This window comes from the organism of the source record quoted next, unplaced genomic scaffold, assembly GCF_019419815.1.
Source record: "Pyrus x bretschneideri cultivar Hongxiangsu unplaced genomic scaffold, Pyrus_bretschneideri_v1 Contig31, whole genome shotgun sequence".
In the NCBI taxonomy this organism is placed as follows: domain Eukaryota; kingdom Viridiplantae; phylum Streptophyta; class Magnoliopsida; order Rosales; family Rosaceae; genus Pyrus; species Pyrus x bretschneideri.
Window position 1 is genome coordinate 1,930,105 of NW_025999624.1, and position 18,492 is coordinate 1,948,596.

Genomic DNA, 18,492 nt, shown 5'->3' on the forward strand with positions numbered 1-18,492 from the left:
GGCGAAAAATTCGCCTAGGCTTCGTCAGGGCACACCCAAGGCGTTCGACTGGGTGTCCTTTTTTCTTTTTAAAGTGGCCCAGATCTGAAATTTTTGAGTTGCAGAGCGGTCTGCCCAGCGAAGAAAATGAAGTTGCTAGTTTTTTTTTTTTTTTGGCTGAGTTTTCCTTTTTTATATATTTTTTTCTCCTCAAAGTTTAAAATGACCACTTTGTTGCCCCCTCATTTTCTTTTCTGTTCACTTTTTGTTTTATATATATATATATATATATATATATTTTTCTCATATACAAGATCAATGTTTTAAAAAGCTCACCTCAGGGCACGCCTAGGCGGCCTCTGAGGCTGGGTGTGAGGGTTGCCGCCTCTATTTTGAGGGAGTGGGCGGCAGGCGTCCTGGCGTCTCTATTTGGCTGCTGCTTTTTATTTATTTATTTATTTATTTTTTTTTGCTGTTGTTGTTGTTGTTAACTCCCAAACCCAAATTTTGGGTAGGGTTTTAACTGCCTCATACCTCTTCCTTGCACTATCGTCTCTCTACCTTTTATTTTTATTTTTATTTTTTTATATAATGGCTGTGTGTGTTGTCTGCGTGCATTGTTATATGTGTACTCATTGTGTTTTTCATCCTCTTTTATATATATATATATAAATGTGTGTACATATATTTATAATATATGTGTGTGCTCAGGGTGATTATTGATTAATAATTTTTTTTTAATATAATATATGAGTAGGCTCAGTGTATATATTAAAAAATTGAGGTCCCGTGAGGTTTCGCCTCACAGCTCACGCCTCATGCCTCACGCCTAGGCCGGGCTATCCCTCGGACGCCTCACACTTTTAATACATTGTACAAGATAGATAAGCATTTTTTGTTTTTGTTATTATTATTTTGTAAGATAAAGAAGTATCTTTTAATGGATATTCTCATGACAGGTCAGCAGGAAAAAAAGATAAAACGTCTTTTTTTTTTTTTTTTTTTAACGTTATACTATTTTCTTAAAAGAAACATTATTTTAACCTTATTTCTTTTTTTAAGACTACACATCCCATCCAAATACAACAACAACAAAGCCTATTCCCACTAAGTGGGGTCGGCTATATGAATCCTAGAATGCCATTGCGCTCGGTTCTATGTCACTTCTTCTGTTACATCCAAGTACTCTAAGTCTTTTCTTAAAGTCTCTTCCAAAGTCTTTCTAGGTCTTCCTCTACCCCTTTGGCCCTAAACCTCTATCCCGTAATCACATCTTCTAACCGAAGCTTCAGTAGGCCTTAGTTTCACATGTCCAAACCATCGTAACCGATTTTCTCTCATCTTTCCTTCAATTTTGGCTACTCCTACTTTACCTCAGATATCCTCATTCCTAATCTTATCCTTTCTTGTGTGCCCACACATCTAACGAAGCATTCTCATCTCCACTACACCCATTTTGTGAAGTGTTGATGCTTCACTGCCCAACATTCCATGCCATAAAGCATTGTCGGCCTTATTGCCGTCCTATAAAATTTTCCCTTGAGCTTCAGTGGCATACGACGGTCACACAACACGCCGGATGCACTCTTCCACTTCATTCATCCAACTTGTATTCTATGGTTGAGGTCTTCATCCAACTCTCCATTCTTTTGCAAGATAGATCCTAGGTAGCAAAAGCGGTCGCCCTTTGGCACTTCATGATCTCCAATCCTCACCCCTAACTCATTTGAGCCTTTGTTTGCACTGAACTTGCACTCCACAAATCTCATATACATATAAAGATGCACTTGCATAAGACTAAATGTCTGGATTCCCCTCTATTTGTTTGATTGTTGATTAATTTGATTGCTTGGTTAAACTTGTTTGTGACTTGTGCACTTTTGATTGACAATGAATTTCTGTTTTACAAAGTATTATATTGTTTATACATTATATTTTATATTAAAAATTTTAACGGCCTCATGCCTCAAGGCTTTTCCCTAGGCGGCACTATCTATGAAACGCCTCATCCACGCCTTCACCTTTTAAAACATTGGTTTATAATTTAGGGTGATCATTTTGTTGATCATGTTCATGCTTTTCTATGTGGATATATTGTCCACTTTTGTATTTTTATTGGTGTAAGCTATAAAACTTCATCTCTTGCTTTTAAAACATTGGTTTATGGTTTAGGGTGATAATTTTGTTGATAATGTTCATGCTTTTCTATTTGGATATCTTGTTTGATTTTGTAACTTTATTGGTTTAAGCTATAAAAGAAAGGAAATTAGATTCGTGGACTAGCAGTCATCAAGGATAAGCTACAGTGAGAGACAACTGAAACTAGGATAATGGTTATTGAGGGAACCTTGGACATTTTAAACACTTTGACATTAAATGTGGTCTCCCTAGAAAAGCATGGAGAGTGACCTGGAAGGATGAGGATAATGGTTATTGTTTCATGGACTTTGTTCTAGCTAGAAAAGGTTCTGGGAGATTGAGCCAGCTAACTTTTTTTGTTGTCACTAACGGTATACCTGGGGGTAGATTTAAAGTGTCTACACGGCTTAGATTGTTAGAACTCCCTTTTCCTTTTCTTTAACCTTGGAGGTTGATGTCTTAACTCTTAAGTAGGTTGGTGTCCTCAATTTCCCAGATGACACCATTTATTCAGTTCGGGGGATAAGGCTGGTTTTATTGTTCTTTGGATCAGTGTTACCCATTACGCTCAAACCCGTCAATTTTCGATCTGGGGTCGAGTGATCCTATTCGTAGGCCATCTGCTACCCTATTCCGTCAACTTAGCCTTTGTGTGGAACTCACCATTTTCCGAAATAATCGAACCAAGTTACATTCTCAGACGAATTTTGACTGAAATATTGTATGGACTATGCCTATCACCTCCATACCCGTACCATAGTGACTAGTTGATTCCCTACCTGTTTTTGTACCGCATACCGGAATGAACCACAACCCTTGTGACAGTTCTTTGGATAATCATCTGGAATTGTGTTTTGATGGCTATCAATCATTGTAGGATTATGATTCCTTTCCTATGGGTGTTTGATCTGAAATATGTGAGTGGCGTTCCTTTTTTTTGGGGTTTGCTTTGGGTGGTAAGCTGTGCTGTTTGAGTTTTTGGGATCCCTGTAGTGGGAAATGTCAGGAAACGGCTGGGTGTAGGAAAGCCTATCTCTCTATAGAGGGTTGGGTCGTCTTGATTCAGTCTTAAGCAGTATTCCTACTAAACTTATTTCTTTGAGACTGATCTGCATATTTTTTATTTTGATTAAAAATCAGTGAATAGAAATTGGCCTCAATTTATTTTTTTAGGGAAATAGTATTCCTACTTAACTTATTTCATGGTTTGTACTGTTATTCTATATTTTTCTAACTTCTAGTTTTAAAACCTCTATGCATGCAGTCAACGATTGATCAACTCAAACTCATGGGCCCTGTTATTCTGAGTGGAATTCTGAAGTCACTTGACACTGTTTCAAGTTCAGAATCAGGTTTGCTCTCTATGCAATGGATACCTTTTAACTTATGTTCATTTGTACATTTTACAATTAGATGGAAAGGGCAGAGTTTCAGTCTGATTGATTTAGTACACTGAATTTACCCAGATGCTACTGTTAGGGACTCCAAAACTTTTGCTTATCAAGCAATTGGCTTGCTTGCACAGCGCATGCCTCAACTTTTCAGGTTGAGTACCTTCCTATTTATTCTTATCAAGAAGATAAAAAACCATCCTATTTGTTTCTTCTGTTTCCATTTTCTTTATTCCTTAACTTTGTGCATATGGTTCTTCCGACGTCTCTTGCATGCTTCATATCAAAACTTATAGGGGAAAAATGTTTGGTTGTATTTTCCCTCCTTGCAGAGATAAGATTGACATGGCTGTGCGTCTTTTTGATGCATTGAAGGTGGAGGCCCAGCATTTTCGCCTCAGTATACAAGAAGCAACCAATTCCCTTGCCACTGCTTACAAGGTAATGCCACAGGCTGTGGGGTCTGCTGTCCCCCAAAACGGTCTCCCCTCCATGTCTCCTTCATTTTTTGATATGTCACCACTTAATCCCAACTTAACTCTGTTAACTTTTAATGATTTACAAATTAAAATACTAAATAAAAAAAAAAAAAAAAAAAAAAAAAAAACCAAGAAACCAGTTGCCACTGAAGTCCCACCCACCAAGCCTGACAGTCATCGGCTGCAACCCCCGATTCTAGTTGCCATTGCTAAATTCTTCCCTCGACTCTCTCTCTGAATAATCTCATCCATGGAGACTATTCAATCAACTTTCCCAAATTTTCAAATCAGCCGAGAACTCGTCGAGATAACCCCATCCCCCACTGCTCCTAAATAGTCAAATTGAAAGCCATAGGTATCATCCATTGTCAATTAGAGTACAACAACGTGAAGCAATGATTTTTATCATTGAACGAGTAGGGTTGGGGCCATTGGGCCACTTTGATTAAAAAACGCAATGATCTTTCATAGATCTGAATCTTAAGCCAAGTGAGAGAGGAGGCTTTGGCTGTGGGCCGGTGACGGGTAAGGAATGGGTGGCTGGCTTTTAGGGCTGAGTGGGTGGGGGGTGGGTGGGGATTGGGGAGTTTTGTATCCGCTAGTTTTTTTTCTCACTTTTTATTATTTATTTTTTCAATTTATTAAAAGTTAACAGATTTAAGCTGGAGTTAAGTGGTATGACACATGTAAAAAAAAAATAAAAATGGAGGAGGAGACATGGAGGAGACGCCATTTTGTGGACAGCAGACCCGGCGCCAATGCCAATGTTCTGTATTTGGTTGTATCTTTGATTATAAACATTTACCTACTTTTTATTTGTAAAGATTTTATTTGGCCTCAAAGATTTTGAACAACCAATTTATGCAAGTCATCATGTTAGAGCACAATAAATAACTTCATTGATTTATATATCTGGAAGTTGTTATTTCACTCCAAAAAATGATCTTGTACTCCTTCCTAGTAATAAAGGAGATAGGAGTGCATGATTCTACTTTTGAGTGCATTCTGGTAATGTTTGCATTTCCAGCCCTCTTCCTAGTTAATTTAAAGATGTTCTCATTTTGTCATGGTTCATGGTTAGTGTTGGTTCAAACAGAAATGTTAAGGCCTGGTGTTGGTTCGAAGTTCAAACACATTTTTGCTTGAGTGTTCAAGAAAACAACCAATGTAGCTGCCATCCTTAATAGAAATGCCGATGTTGGTCCAAAACAGTAGAAAAGGGCCATAAAAACTGAGATTTTGGAAATATTCTAGATTAATTTTGGTCGCATTTGCATCAATGTCGCTCAAATATTGCAAATATTTGAGTGATAATTCTCTTCTATTTGTGTTTTTCTTCTGAACTGTTTTGCCTCTAATATAGATATAATACGTTAAGCTTTTCTAGATCTATTCATTTCCCAGTTTTATGTCAGTATCTCTCACAGTTCCAATTTTCTAGTTACCAGTTTTGTATATTCAAAATATTTATACCGATTATTATCTTCTTTCAGGGTGCCCCATCAACAGTGCTAAAGGATCTGGAGATGCTTTTGCTAAAAAATGCTCAAGAGGTGTCTTAACTTTTGAATTTTTAGTATATTGGTGTCAATAACTTTCTTATATTTCTTTCCCTTCTGTTCTCCTGGTATTTGAATGTATTGCTTCATTTTATGTTTCATAAATTACTTTTCATAATGGAGGCCTGATAAAGTGGTGGTCACTGCTTACCAGGAACAAAGTGAAGTACGATTCTGTGTGATAAGATGGGCGACTTCTTTATTTGACTTGCAACATTGCCCTAGCCGATTTATTTGTATGCTTGGGGCAGCTGATACTAAATTGGATATAAGGTAATATAAGCTCCTTTCTTTATTTGTATGCTTGATGCTTATACGTCAGCAACCTCTCCCTCTTTCTTTTGGTCAACAATTCCTAGCCTGGGTGCATTAGGAGTAAAGGTTCCAGTTGAACAATTTGATTTCATATTTGATGGTCAGATGCTAACTGATTTGCTTTGAACAAGCCGTCGATATTTATAAGGGTTCAATTTGGTACTTTCATGGTTAGGGGTTCATTGTGTTTTGGTTGAGAAAGAAACTGAATTTTGTAGAATATAACAATAAAATTACAGGATGGGAAAAGATGGCCACAAGATGGAAAACAAAAGTTCCCCTAAACTCCAAAAACTAAAATTAAAATTTAACACAACGAAACCTAACAAATAGCGGATTTCCAAAGGAGCCAAATATTTGAACAGAGAAATTTATAGTGTATTGAAACTGAGGCCCATAATAAAGACCATAGACGTACTTTTGTTGCATGCAAGTCTTAAAAATCAATCAATTTCTTTCCAGTCTAACACTTCCAAAGTTGAAATGGTTCCCTAAAAACAAATTAAGGAATTTTCGATCATATCCTACTGAAGACAAGTTAGATCTTGTCTCGTTTGTTTGATATGTTTGGGTTGGTCTGGGTGTGCCCTAGAAGCAACTTATTGTTTTTTTAATTTTTATTTTTAATTTTTTTAATATTTGGCGCTAGCAGGGAAGTTTAACTGTTTCAAGATGTTCTGTTGGCTCCCTTGTGGTGCCTTCTTGGAGTGGAACAAGGAAATTATTATTGGCCTTCTTTGTTTAAGCATTTTAAGGACTGCTTTTAGTTTAAGGACCTGCTGGGGATTGCTTCTGGACGAGCTAACAGTACTTTCTGACAACCAAAAGTGCTTCTAACTATGCTTGGCAGAAAGACTTAAAACCCTAAGCACTTCAAATTTTTTTATCTAATCCATAATAAAAGTACTTCTAGAAGTGCTTCCTAGAAAAGCAGTTTCGAACAAGCTTCTGTACTAGAGAGGGTGTATTCTCCCAAGTGTTTCTTGGGTTTTGTATTTCTTTTGTGGTTATGGTTGTTTGGACATCTTACCATCTTATCTGCATATTTTTTCCCTAATAAAGTGTTGTTTCTTACAAATGAACAAGGACCCAATTGAAGGTGTACCTTTATGAACTCTTGAAAATTCTTGACACCCTATTTGCTTACCTATTATATTTATTTAACTGCATTTGCATTTTTTATAGTGTACTAATTTATATGTTTGTAAATTTGGTTAGTCAATTCAGAGTTTTAAATGATTGAGTTTAGAAGTCAGGGTAAACATTTTTGAGGGATCTGAATATATGGTTTTATTATTATGGTTACAATTGAACCTTACATTGGTTAGTACTACTAGTACCCTATTTTCTCTTTGTTTATGTTTCTAAAAATTAGCACAATTTCATGTTGCACCTTATTTGTTCCTTCTCTGTAGGGAGATAGCTCTTGAGGGCCTTTTACTTGTGAAAGATGATGGGCAAATCATGAGTCAGAAGCAAGAGCTACATTACCCAAAACTTGGAGTCATGTTAGATTATATTCTTAGGCAGCAACCGAATTTATTAGATTCATCTGAGATGAGGGAGCAGAAGCTTCATTTTCCCTCAAAAACATATCTAGTTATGATTCAATTTCTGTTGAAGTGCTTTGACTCGGAATTGGAAAAAGACAGTTCTATTAAAGGGTCAACTGATTTTCAGTCTTCTGTAGAGGCACTCTGCTTACTTCTTGAACATGCTATGGCCTTTGAAGGGTCTATCGAGTTGCATGCCCGGGCTTCCAAGGCTTTAATTGCAATTGGATCTTGTATGCCAGAGGTTGTGACTGAAAAACTTTTCTTGTTATTTACTACTATCCTCTTTCCCTTAATGTAAGAGCACATCTGACAAATCTTAGTTCCTTATAGCTGATAGCCTCGACCTATGCCCAAAAAGTTTCATGGCTAAGGCAACTACTCAGTCATGTTGACTTGGATACCCGTGAAGCTGCAGCACGTTTACTTGGGTTTGCTTCCTCTGCTCTTGATCCAGCTGAATCTTCTGCTCTTATCTCTGAACTAATTGCCTCAGTTAGTGGAAGACGTAAGATAAGGTTGGTAGCTTATATATTGCACTATGCCGTTTCTCAGTGAGAGTTTATAAAATCTGCCTTTCAGTTCTGCTGTTTTCTTTGTTATGATAATGTAACTCTCATTCTTGGGTTGCTTAAAATATTTTTCAGGTTTGAAGAACAACATGGAGCACTATGTGCAGTAGGATATGTAACTGCAGACTGTATGTCGCGAACCCCAGCCGTAAGTACTTATATTTTTGAATTGTCCCGGTAATGTGTTGCCTTCTATATGAAACGTCTGTTACCCCCTATTCTCTAATAAAAATCACACTCAGAACATAAATATTCTGGGTTCCATTCATCCGTACTGATTTTTTGCACAATAGTTCCTAGTTTGAATGCACAAGAAAAATTGCAAAGTACACATATCAGACTATAATTTTGAAACAAAACTAGGTTTGACAACAGATTCCACTCATTTGAGTTGAGTTCATAATTATATAAACGATTTACTATTGGGATTTATCTTGAATCTTCTGCTATTCTCATGGATTCTTTGTGCACAACCTCATGGGTTTGAGTTTCCTGGTCAGGATTGGTCAGTTCATGCTATTTTCTGATTGAGGTGCTGTAGTATATTGTTTGTTGTTTATTGGTTTTTCTTTGTTTTTCTGTTTCGTTTTTGTAGACAGCAGTTGTTTAGAGAACAACCTGTCCCCTGTGTTGTAAACAATGTCTTAAAAGGCAAAGGTGAAGCCAAGGTGTTATGCGGATAGCCTCTCCTAGGCGATAGCCTCAAGGCGTGAGGCAATGGCCTCATGGTACCTAAATTAATTATAATACTTAATAAAAGGCAAAGGTGAAGCCAAGGTGTTTTGCGGATAGCCTCTCCTAGGCGATAGCCTCAAGGCATGAGGCAATGGCCTCATGGTACCTAAATTAATTATAATACTTAATATATATATATATATATATATATATATATATATATATCATACATTGTTAGACAAGCATGCCAAGCAATCAAATACTTGACTATTATTGTTATTTTTCTAATCACAAAGTCATAATAAACTAATAGAAACAAAGTTAGAAGCATAAAATTAGCATGAATTTTATGAAAACCCTGCCCAAAAAATGACGTCATTTGGGGTTTGGTTTTTTTTTTAATTTTTTTAGTAAACAGTTCAAACACCTAGGCACCTGAGGCGATAGCTTAGGCACTTGAGGTGATAGCCTAGGCTTTTAGTCTAGTCTATAGCCCACTCCTGCTGGGCAGAGGTGTTCGCCAAAACTGCCTAGGTTAGTCTTAAAACTAGTTTTTCAAGACACTGGTTGTAATCCTTTTTTTTTCAATGAAAATCTACCTTCAGAGAATCAAAGGAGACCCAATTCTTGCCCTTATCCTCAGTGATGCATTCTATGCAAGAGATTTGGAATCTTTTGAGGTTTTTAGGTGTTTTCCCCGCTATTTGTGCTTTGTGTTTTCTTTGTTTTAGGTTTCTAAGTTTTGTTTGTTTTCTGTGTTCTGGTTGCTCTCTTGACCAACCTCTTTTCTATTTTCTTTGATATTAATACGACTGTTCTTTTATTGAATAAAAAATAAAAATTGGAATCTTGTAATCCATGGTTATTTTTTTTTTTTTTGCATTATCCTATGGTTTTGAGTCTTTGATTGGAGCTGTTTTGGGGTGTTTTAAGTTGGGTTATTCCCAGGGACCGTTTCTCTCTTTTTTCTGAGAAGCATAAATTCCCAAGGATGGGGAAGATGGCCAAAGTTTTGTGGGGATGCATAGTATCGTTCATATTTTGGGTAGTCTAGCAGGAGAGAAATACAATGATTTTTGAAGATTTTCCTATTAGCTAAAAAGAGAGGTTATGGGATAGAATTTGGTTATGGAAATCCCAATGGCCCTCGATATCTAAAGAGCTTCAGGGGTATATCTTTTTAGCATAGGAGAACTTTTGTTTCTATGTTTCATTGATGTTTGTGCATTCGATGTTGTGGCTATCTTGTCCACCCCATTTGTAATTTTATTGTTTTATGCAATCAAATTTATTCCTTTCCAAATACAAAAGTGAAATTCTTTGTTTCCTATAACATAAACAAACAAAAAAATTGTCTCAGATGTTGCCGACCACTTGCCAAGTTAGCTTTGGGTATTCTTTATCTTATTGACCTTGCTGGCAATTGAAAGTTATTGGTCACTGGAGTTTGTCTTTCCATTTGAATATTGTCTATAAGTTTGATTTCAGTTTGATATTGTCTTTCCATTTGAATATTGTATATAAATTTCCAATTTAGTGATGTCTTATTTTGATTATGGTGTAATATTCATTTTCTTTTTTGCAATTGATTCATGGCATTGTGTTCAACATTCATACTGTGCAGATTCCAGATGCACTGTTTCAAACTACATTAAAGTGCCTTGTTGATGTTACTAATTCTGAGACTGCACCACTGGCCTCAATAGCAACCCAAGCCTTAGGTCACATTGGGCTGATTATCCCATTGCCTTCGCTTGTTATTGATTCTAGTTCAGGTAATTTGATGGTTTTTGCTCTTTCATTTACTATCTTTTCTCTTCTCCTTGTGTTGAGATGCTTACTAACCGAATGATTAAACTGCAGTTGATATTCTGGTGGTTTTACATGAGAAGTTGAGAAAACTACTCAGTGGCGATGACAATAAAGCAATTCAAAAAGTTGTTATATCCATTGGCCATATGTGTGTAAAGGAAACTTCATCTTCACGTCTAAATATTGCCCTCGATTTAATTTTCAGTCTTTCCCGATCCAAGGTTTGTACGAAACTATTTTCTCATAAAATAATTTCCTTTCATTATTTACAGCAGTGCTTTTAAAGACTAGAAAAACCATATTCATCAGCAATTTTCTTTCCTGTTTAAATGTTGCAGACTAAAGCAATAGTCTGGTTTATGTCAAGGCATTTTGGTCTCAATCCATAATTGGAGTGAAGGGATAATTCCTGTATTCCTAACCCTAAATTAGCCAAATTAAGGCCAAGTTCAACCCACCCAATGATACGTTATGGTTAAAGAATATCTCTTAATTTTTATAATATGGGTAACGGTGTGGGGATGGGTCACTCATAAGTCAAAGCTAGAGAGAGTAAGCAAGCAGCCTCCAAAATTATACCTCTGTAAGCTGTACGTTTACATAGTGATAAGTATTTTCTTTGAAGTGATCAGAATTGGGCATGTCACACAGATTCTTTTCACAAATGTACGCCTGTCAAACTCTGAAGAAAGTCTTGTAATGGACTAAAATGTCACTCCCAAAAATGTTTTGTTTTTTAGAAGAATCACCCGATTTCATTAAAAAGATAAAAACTTTACAAAATACCTGCTCAACTTATAAAAAGAAAAAAAATTAAAATAAAAAAAAGAAGAAAATACAGAATATCCTAGCTGAAATTAACACACAGCTGCCCTCCAACATGCTCTCTGAATTCTGTACTCCAACCTCATAGCAATCTTCAAATAGTCTTTGGTTTCTTTCCAACCACAACCTACATATAACTACTAGCACCATACTCCCCAAATTCTACACTCCAATCCCATAGTAGACTTAAAATATTCTTTGGACGAAAATTAACGAAGGGTATGAGAAAAATCTCTAATTCGTGCAACTCTGGATTCATACAGGTTGAGGACTGTCCTCTTTGCTGCTGGAGAGGCTCTATCATTTTTATGGGGTGGTGTTCCAGTGACTGCAGATTTAATTCTCAAAGCTAATTATTCGCTTTCGATGGCTTCAAACTTTCTTATGGGAGATGTAACCTCATCTCTGTCAAAATATATCTCAATTGAAAAGAATGGAGCTAAAGAAGAACGTAATGCCAAAGTTAGAGATGCAATAACTAAAAAGCTCTTTGACGATCTTCTATACAGTACAAGAAAGGAAGATCGGTGTTCTGGAACTGTTTGGTTATTATCAATTACAATGTATTGTGGCCATGACCCAGCTATCCAGAAAATGCTTCCAGACATTCAGGTTTGGATTTGGTTTCAGCAATTTCCTTTTTCCAGTCATTGAGTTGATTTGTAATTATCAGTCCTTTGTGTTGGGTTTTTCCTGCCCATGATGAGTTGTCCGAAGTCTGTTAGGAATTATAGTCTTAGTAGGATTGAATTGTTTACCCAATTGGAGTTGTTTTCCTAGTTAGAGTGGTTTGCCCAATTGGAGGTGATTTATCAATTGGAGAAGGATTCATAACTAGATTCCAATTAGGAGTAGTAATCCTTATTGAAGAAGACCTTTATTATGTCTATATAAAGAGGCTATTGTACTAGTTTTGAATTGGAGCAAAACAATAAGTTGTATACCACTCAAGGAGTTAGAGTGAGAGTGTATTGTGAGGGCAAAGTGTGTGGGAGAGAAGAAAAGAGATAAGAGTGCATTCTTGTTCTTGTTCTCCCAGGTTTTTTGTCAAGTCTTAATCCTAGAGGCTTGACAAGATTATTCGTTGTAATCATTATTGATATAGTGAAAGATTGTTGTTGATGCCCTGTGTACATAGGCAAATATAGCCGAACCACGTTAATTCTTGGAGTTGATTATCTTGATTAGTTGTTTTTGATTTCCTGAGGTTTGTCTTGTTTTCCCATTCTTAACCGCAATATTCACAACATTTTGAAAATGGATGCATAGTAAATTAATGAGTCTCCGTGCAGTACACTCATACCAGAATTCTGGAACCTTGGAAGCTCTGAGTATTAGTTGAAAATTTATAGGGAATAGATTTTACATTTTCATTTGCATGCAGGAGGCTTTTTCACATCTTCTGGGCGAACAGAATGAACTTACACAGGAGCTGGCCTCACAAGGGATGAGCATTGTGTATGAACTTGGTGATGCAGCAATGAAGGAGAATTTGGTCCATGCACTTGTTAACTCTCTGACTGGTTCAGGGAAGAGGAAAAGAGCTATCAAGGTGAGTCTCTCTCTCTCTCTCTCTCTCTCTCTCTCTCTCCGCATTTCTGCAAATTCTTAGGTTCATAGATTTTTGTTGTTAGCTTCGATGAAGACTCTGAAGTGTTTCAAGAGGGAGTTATTGGTGAAGGCCTGAGTGGAGGGAAACTGAGCACATACAAGGAGCTTTGCAATGTAGCAAATGAGATGGGGCAACCAGATCTAATTTATAAGTTTATGGATCTGGCTAATTATCAAGCCTCTCTAAATTCCAAGAGGGGTGCTGCCTTTGGATTTTCAAAGATAGCTAAGCAAGCAGGAGATGCTCTAAAGCCACACTTGCGTTCATTGATTCCCAGACTAGTTCGGTACCAATACGATCCTGACAAAAATGTGCAGGTATGTATTCATGTACTTCTCTAGCTTAGGTATGAAAGCAACAAATTCTTTAACATTTCCATCTATGTAACTTTTATGTCATCTCTGCTATTTCTTCTGTGCCAAATGTTTTTTCACGTTAGTATTTCCCATCTTTCCTCAAAGCAGTTTTTTCCTTTTTTTTTCTTTCCCCTTTTTCTTTTACAAGTGATAATATCATAATTTGTAAAATACATATTTAAGTATTGACTTTGTCATTATGCTTTTCTTTGATGTGTTAGGATGCTATGTCACACATATGGAAATCACTAGTGGCAGATTCAAAGAAAACCATTGATGAGAACATGGACCTCATTGTTGACTGATTTGTTAATACAATGTGGATCCCGGCTTTGGCGCTCCCGTGAGTCGTCATGTCTTGCTCTTGCGGATATCATCCAGGGTCGAAAGTTTGATCAGGTGATAAGCTTTTAATGGATCTCATGTATTTAATTGGAATGGAAGCTCTCCAGTCTTAGTTGTATGATCCATCACATTTCCCCAGAAGTAAAACTAGCTGTATTTGACTTTTGTAGGTAATAGATTAATCTGAGTTTGTCTCCTGCATAAAGTTGTGCAATTGCGACTTTTCTTTATACCAATTTCCCAGTACCTCCATTATTTTTTCATTATGCAATTGGTTCTGGTTGTTTTGGTGTGGTCTTCTTGACCACCAGGCTCCTTGCTGTTTTTCCCTTTTGATGTGTATTACTATTATCCGAAAACCAAAAACCTCCTTCTACCCCCTGATATGGTGATTCCCTCAATGTCCACCTCCACTTATTGCAAGGGGGTCATTCCTCACTAGATCAATAGATGGAATGAGAAATACCTGCCGGTTTCGCATTATACTAACACTGCATGAATGCAGATACAAATTATGTTGTTTTTTAATTTCAAGCGTCTTTGACTAGTTTCTGTCCTATTATATATATACATATACATACATACATATATATATATATATATATATATATTTACTTTAGGCATATTTTCATTTTTCCCATTCAATTGACCACCAGGTCGTAGCTATTCTGTAGATTGCTTTAAGATTTGGTACACCTTTATATTTCTCTCCATCTCTGCTGTGTCATTGTTTATGTTTAGATCCATAAGCTTGCTTAGAGGTTCAACATAATCTAGCATTCCCATGCTATTATTATTTTGCTTTTTCAGAGTGTAATATTTTTGCTTTTTGTCTGCACGTTTTTCTCCATATTCTGTACTAAGGTGGGGAAGCATTTAAGAAAATTATGGTCAGCATCATTCCGTGCCATGGATGACATAAAAGAGACTGTTCGAAACTCTGGTGACAAGTTATGCCGTGCGTTAACTTCATTGACAGTGAGGCTTTCTGATGTCTCCCTAACTGATGTATCAGAGGCACGCCAGACAATGGATATTGTTCTGCCTTATCTGCTTACAGATGGAATACTAAGTAAAGTTGATAGTATTCGCAAAGCATCTATCGGAGTTGTTATGAAGCTTGCAAAGGTTAGCATTGTTCTTATGATTTTATAGGTCAAGAATAACTATGTACCTCTTATCCTTGTGTTATGATTCATCCAGTTATACATTCAATTAATAGTACCAGAAAGATGAACTTTCTATGGAATGTAATAATTTAATATCCCGCTCTTTGTTGAATCCAAACTGGAAATGTAGAGTGTCCTTCTAATATACAACCAATGTTTTAAAAGGCGAAGGCGAAGCCAATGCTTTTCATGGATAGTCCCTCCTAGGCGAAAGCCTTGAGGTGTGAGGCGATAACATCAAGAGACCTAAAATTATTAATTATAGTCTAGTTGGAGGGTACGTCATATAGTCTAAAATTATTAATTATGGTCTAGTTGAACTTGAACTTGGAGGGAATGTCATATAGTCTAGTTGAACTTGGAGGGTATGTCAATAGTGTAGTTGAACTTGAACTTGGAGGGTATGTCATATAGTCTAGTTGAACTTGAACTTGGGCAGATGTATTTTTTTTTCAAAAAAAAAAAGGCCCAGTCAAATGCCTTAGGTGCACCTCAGCCACCTTGGTGAGTTTAAGCCCACTCCCCCTGGACAGAGGCGTTTTCATCACCACCCCGCCCTCCAAAGCCGCCTAGTCGCCCCTCAGGGCTTGCTTTTTAAAACACTGTATGCAACATAGGGGACAAGACATTCCCCAAACTACATCTAACTAGCAGGACAATACAACAAAGGAAGTAAAGCTAAAGTGTTGTGGGGATATTGCAGGATAGCTCTTTTGTGGGTGATTTGGATGCATAAGAATATAAGAATTTTTGACAATAATAAGGGGGTGGGGGTAGAAGAGTTGTGGGAAAGGGTCAGGTTTTGGTCTTCACTTTGTGTTTCTTTTTTGTTAGAGTTCAGGGATAACTCATTGTTATGTATTTTGCTAAATTGCAAGGCAGCTCTATAAAATATAATAAGTTACTGTTATAATTTCTTTTTGTGGTTATTATAGATTTTGTTAATTTCCTTGCTATTGGTTTCTGGTTGACATTGTCTTCTCTGTCTTGTTTGTTTCTTATCAATTTGTTTAATTTTTGTGTTTCTGGTTGACATTGTGTTCTCTGTCTTGTTTATTTCTTTTCAGTTTGTTTCATTTCAAAAATTTACACGGTAGTTCCGGAATCAGAAAATATTGCATGCAAGGACCAATCCTGAAAATCTGATGAAACTGAAACCTATAAGGATGTTGATAGATATAGTCTGTCCACAAATTCAATCTGGGGTTGGCCAACTCAATCTGGTTTCACTATACAGCCTTATCCACAGAATACACAACTGGTGATGGGGCATTTAATGATGCAAACCTTCAGGCCTCGTTTGGTTGCCAGGATCGGGTAGAACTTGGTATATCAGATAGGATAGGCTAGGATTGGAGCGAATAGGATAGGAGTATTATACAGATGTTTTGGTGTAGAAACTACCTTAGACCGTACAAAACTAATTTGCCCATAAAATAGAACAAAAAAAGAAAACCTCAAAACAGAAACCCAGTAGAGCATCCTCACCCTCAACCTCAACCTCAAGGGACGATCCCTATTGCCCACAACCCTCACAAATCAGAGAGACGAGAAGTTATCAGGTTTCTATTAAAATGGAAATGAAACTTTCGGTCATTAGTTCTACTCTCCATAAAAATGGAACCTTAAGTTCATCTTTCCTAAATCTAATGAGAACCTGTACTGAAATTGATGTGTTCTCACGTGTGTTTAGTAACTACTTTTTCTTCTGATTATATATAGGGTGCAGGGATTGCAATTCGCCCACATTTATCTGATTTAGTTTGTTGCATGCTGGAAAGTTTATCTAGCCTTGAGGACCAAGGGCTTAACTATGTGGAGGTTTGTCAAGATTTTAATGCAGCTCTTGTCTATGTGGCACACACTTTATTGCAATTCTTCTGTTAATTTTACTTTCCTCTTCCAGTTGCATGCAGCAAATGCTGGAATACAGACAGAGAAGCTTGAGAACTTAAGAATTTCAATTGCAAAAGGTTCTCCTATGTGGGAAACTCTTGATCTCTGCATTAAGTTGTGGATGTGGAATCATTAGATCAATTGGTTCCTCGTCTTGCTCAGTTGGTTCGGTCCGGAGTGGGCCTCAATACAAGGTTTGTAGTTGTGCCATTGTAGCACCCGAAATTAAGGCATTATTATTGGGAATGTTAGGATGTGAGCCAACAATTAGTCTTTAGTTGACATTCCCTTTCATGTTTGGGCCTTCCTCCAATGTTGTGGAGTCCGCCATGTGGAATTCAGTTACAGTGGGAGGTTACAAATTGCAATTACAAGTATTTAACGTAGGATCTTTAGCTTCAATTATCATATGAAATGTTATGGTTAACTCTAATAAACTTAGGGCCTGTTGATAACCATTTCGGCTTTTTTTGTTTATACTTTTTACTTTTTGTGCTTTAGATACGAGGAAGGTGTATTAAAGGAAGGGAGTGATGGGAGAGAGGGAACAAATAAGGAAGAAGGAACAAAAACAATTATCTTGAAAGTGAACAACTTAACTAGTTTTTGGTTTTTAGTTTTCATTTGCGTGCTTTTCTCCTTGTACATTTCTTTTACATGTCTGCCACATCCTACATCCAAGCTTCTTTATTCATCCTTTCCCTTACATATTTCCCCTTTATTACTAACACTAAACACAACTAAAACCCAAAATAAAAAAAACGATATGGTTATCAAATGGGCCCTTAAGTTTGTGTGCCAAGAGTTACTTGAGGTGTAACACTGAAAAATAAAATAAAATGAATTGTATATCCAGCTCCCGCTTGTGCTTTTTTTTTTTTTTAATCACCTTGCTCTACTCTGAAGAATATGTGAAATTTTTAATGTGTGATTCAAAACAAAAAGTAGTATTACAATCTAGATTATCTTTGATCACAAGAATGATGAAATAAGAATTGCTCGGTGTCCATGAGATGGACGTAAGAAATTTGAGCAGATTGAATGTTGGTGTGGTGCTTTAGTAGTATTACAAATCTATATTATCTCTCTGTTACTGATGCTACTGTGTGGCCTCTTATATATCCTGTCACAGGGTTGGGGTTGCCAGCTTTATTACATTACTAGTTCAAAAAGTTGGTGTTGAAATCAAACCATATACGAGCAGGCTACTGAGGCTGTTGTTTCCAGTTGTTAAGGATGAAAAAAGTGCTGCATCAAAACGTGCCTTTGCTGGTGCTTGTGCAGCAGTTTTAAAGCATGCAGCACCTACTCAGGCAGAAAAATTGATTGACGATACTGTAGCTTTGCATACCGGTGATAAAAATTATCAAGTTTCATGTGCAATTTTATTGAAAAGCTATTCATCTGTGGCCTCAGATGCCCTGAGTGGATATCTTGCAGCAATTATTCCAGCTATTTTTATCTCAAGGTCTGAATCATGCCCTCAGCTCCTTTTCTTTGTTTCCCTTTTATGAATATATGGAATTATTTGTAGCTTTAGACAACTGTGCAGTTCGTATATTAAGTGCTGAGTTTACCATACAGAGATGAACGCTAAGCTAGTTATTTCATTAAAAGTTCAAGATAACAAACCTGTTCAGTTACAATACAAGTGTTGATATATTGAGTTTTATCTATTTAAACTATGAGTAAAAATTGAATTCGAACCATAACAAGGATTTGATATGATGAATTAAAATTAAGGAAACTCTCCAGCTTGTATATTCTCTACATTACTCGTCTTCCTTAAAACCATTATTCTGGGAAGTTCAAACC

General features: G+C 36.6%; 1 protein-coding gene across 1 annotated transcript in view; it reads left to right on the plus strand.

Annotated features, from left to right (window-relative positions):
* LOC103935501 (proteasome adapter and scaffold protein ECM29) overlaps window positions 1–18,492 on the plus strand; it is a 28,204-nt gene that overhangs the window by 5,079 nt on the left and 4,633 nt on the right. The window contains 21 exon segments of the mRNA XM_048590352.1: window positions 3,383–3,470; window positions 3,585–3,663; window positions 3,842–3,950; window positions 5,482–5,541; window positions 5,702–5,820; window positions 7,278–7,659; window positions 7,749–7,933; window positions 8,063–8,135; window positions 10,287–10,437; window positions 10,526–10,695; window positions 10,917–10,921; window positions 11,569–11,911; window positions 12,684–12,851; window positions 12,935–13,228; window positions 13,489–13,569; window positions 13,571–13,666; window positions 14,477–14,740; window positions 16,504–16,602; window positions 16,688–16,787; window positions 16,790–16,871; window positions 17,810–18,145. Coding sequence (XP_048446309.1) covers window positions 3,383–3,470; window positions 3,585–3,663; window positions 3,842–3,950; window positions 5,482–5,541; window positions 5,702–5,820; window positions 7,278–7,659; window positions 7,749–7,933; window positions 8,063–8,135; window positions 10,287–10,437; window positions 10,526–10,695; window positions 10,917–10,921; window positions 11,569–11,911; window positions 12,684–12,851; window positions 12,935–13,228; window positions 13,489–13,569; window positions 13,571–13,666; window positions 14,477–14,740; window positions 16,504–16,602; window positions 16,688–16,787; window positions 16,790–16,871; window positions 17,810–18,145 — 3,284 coding nt within the window.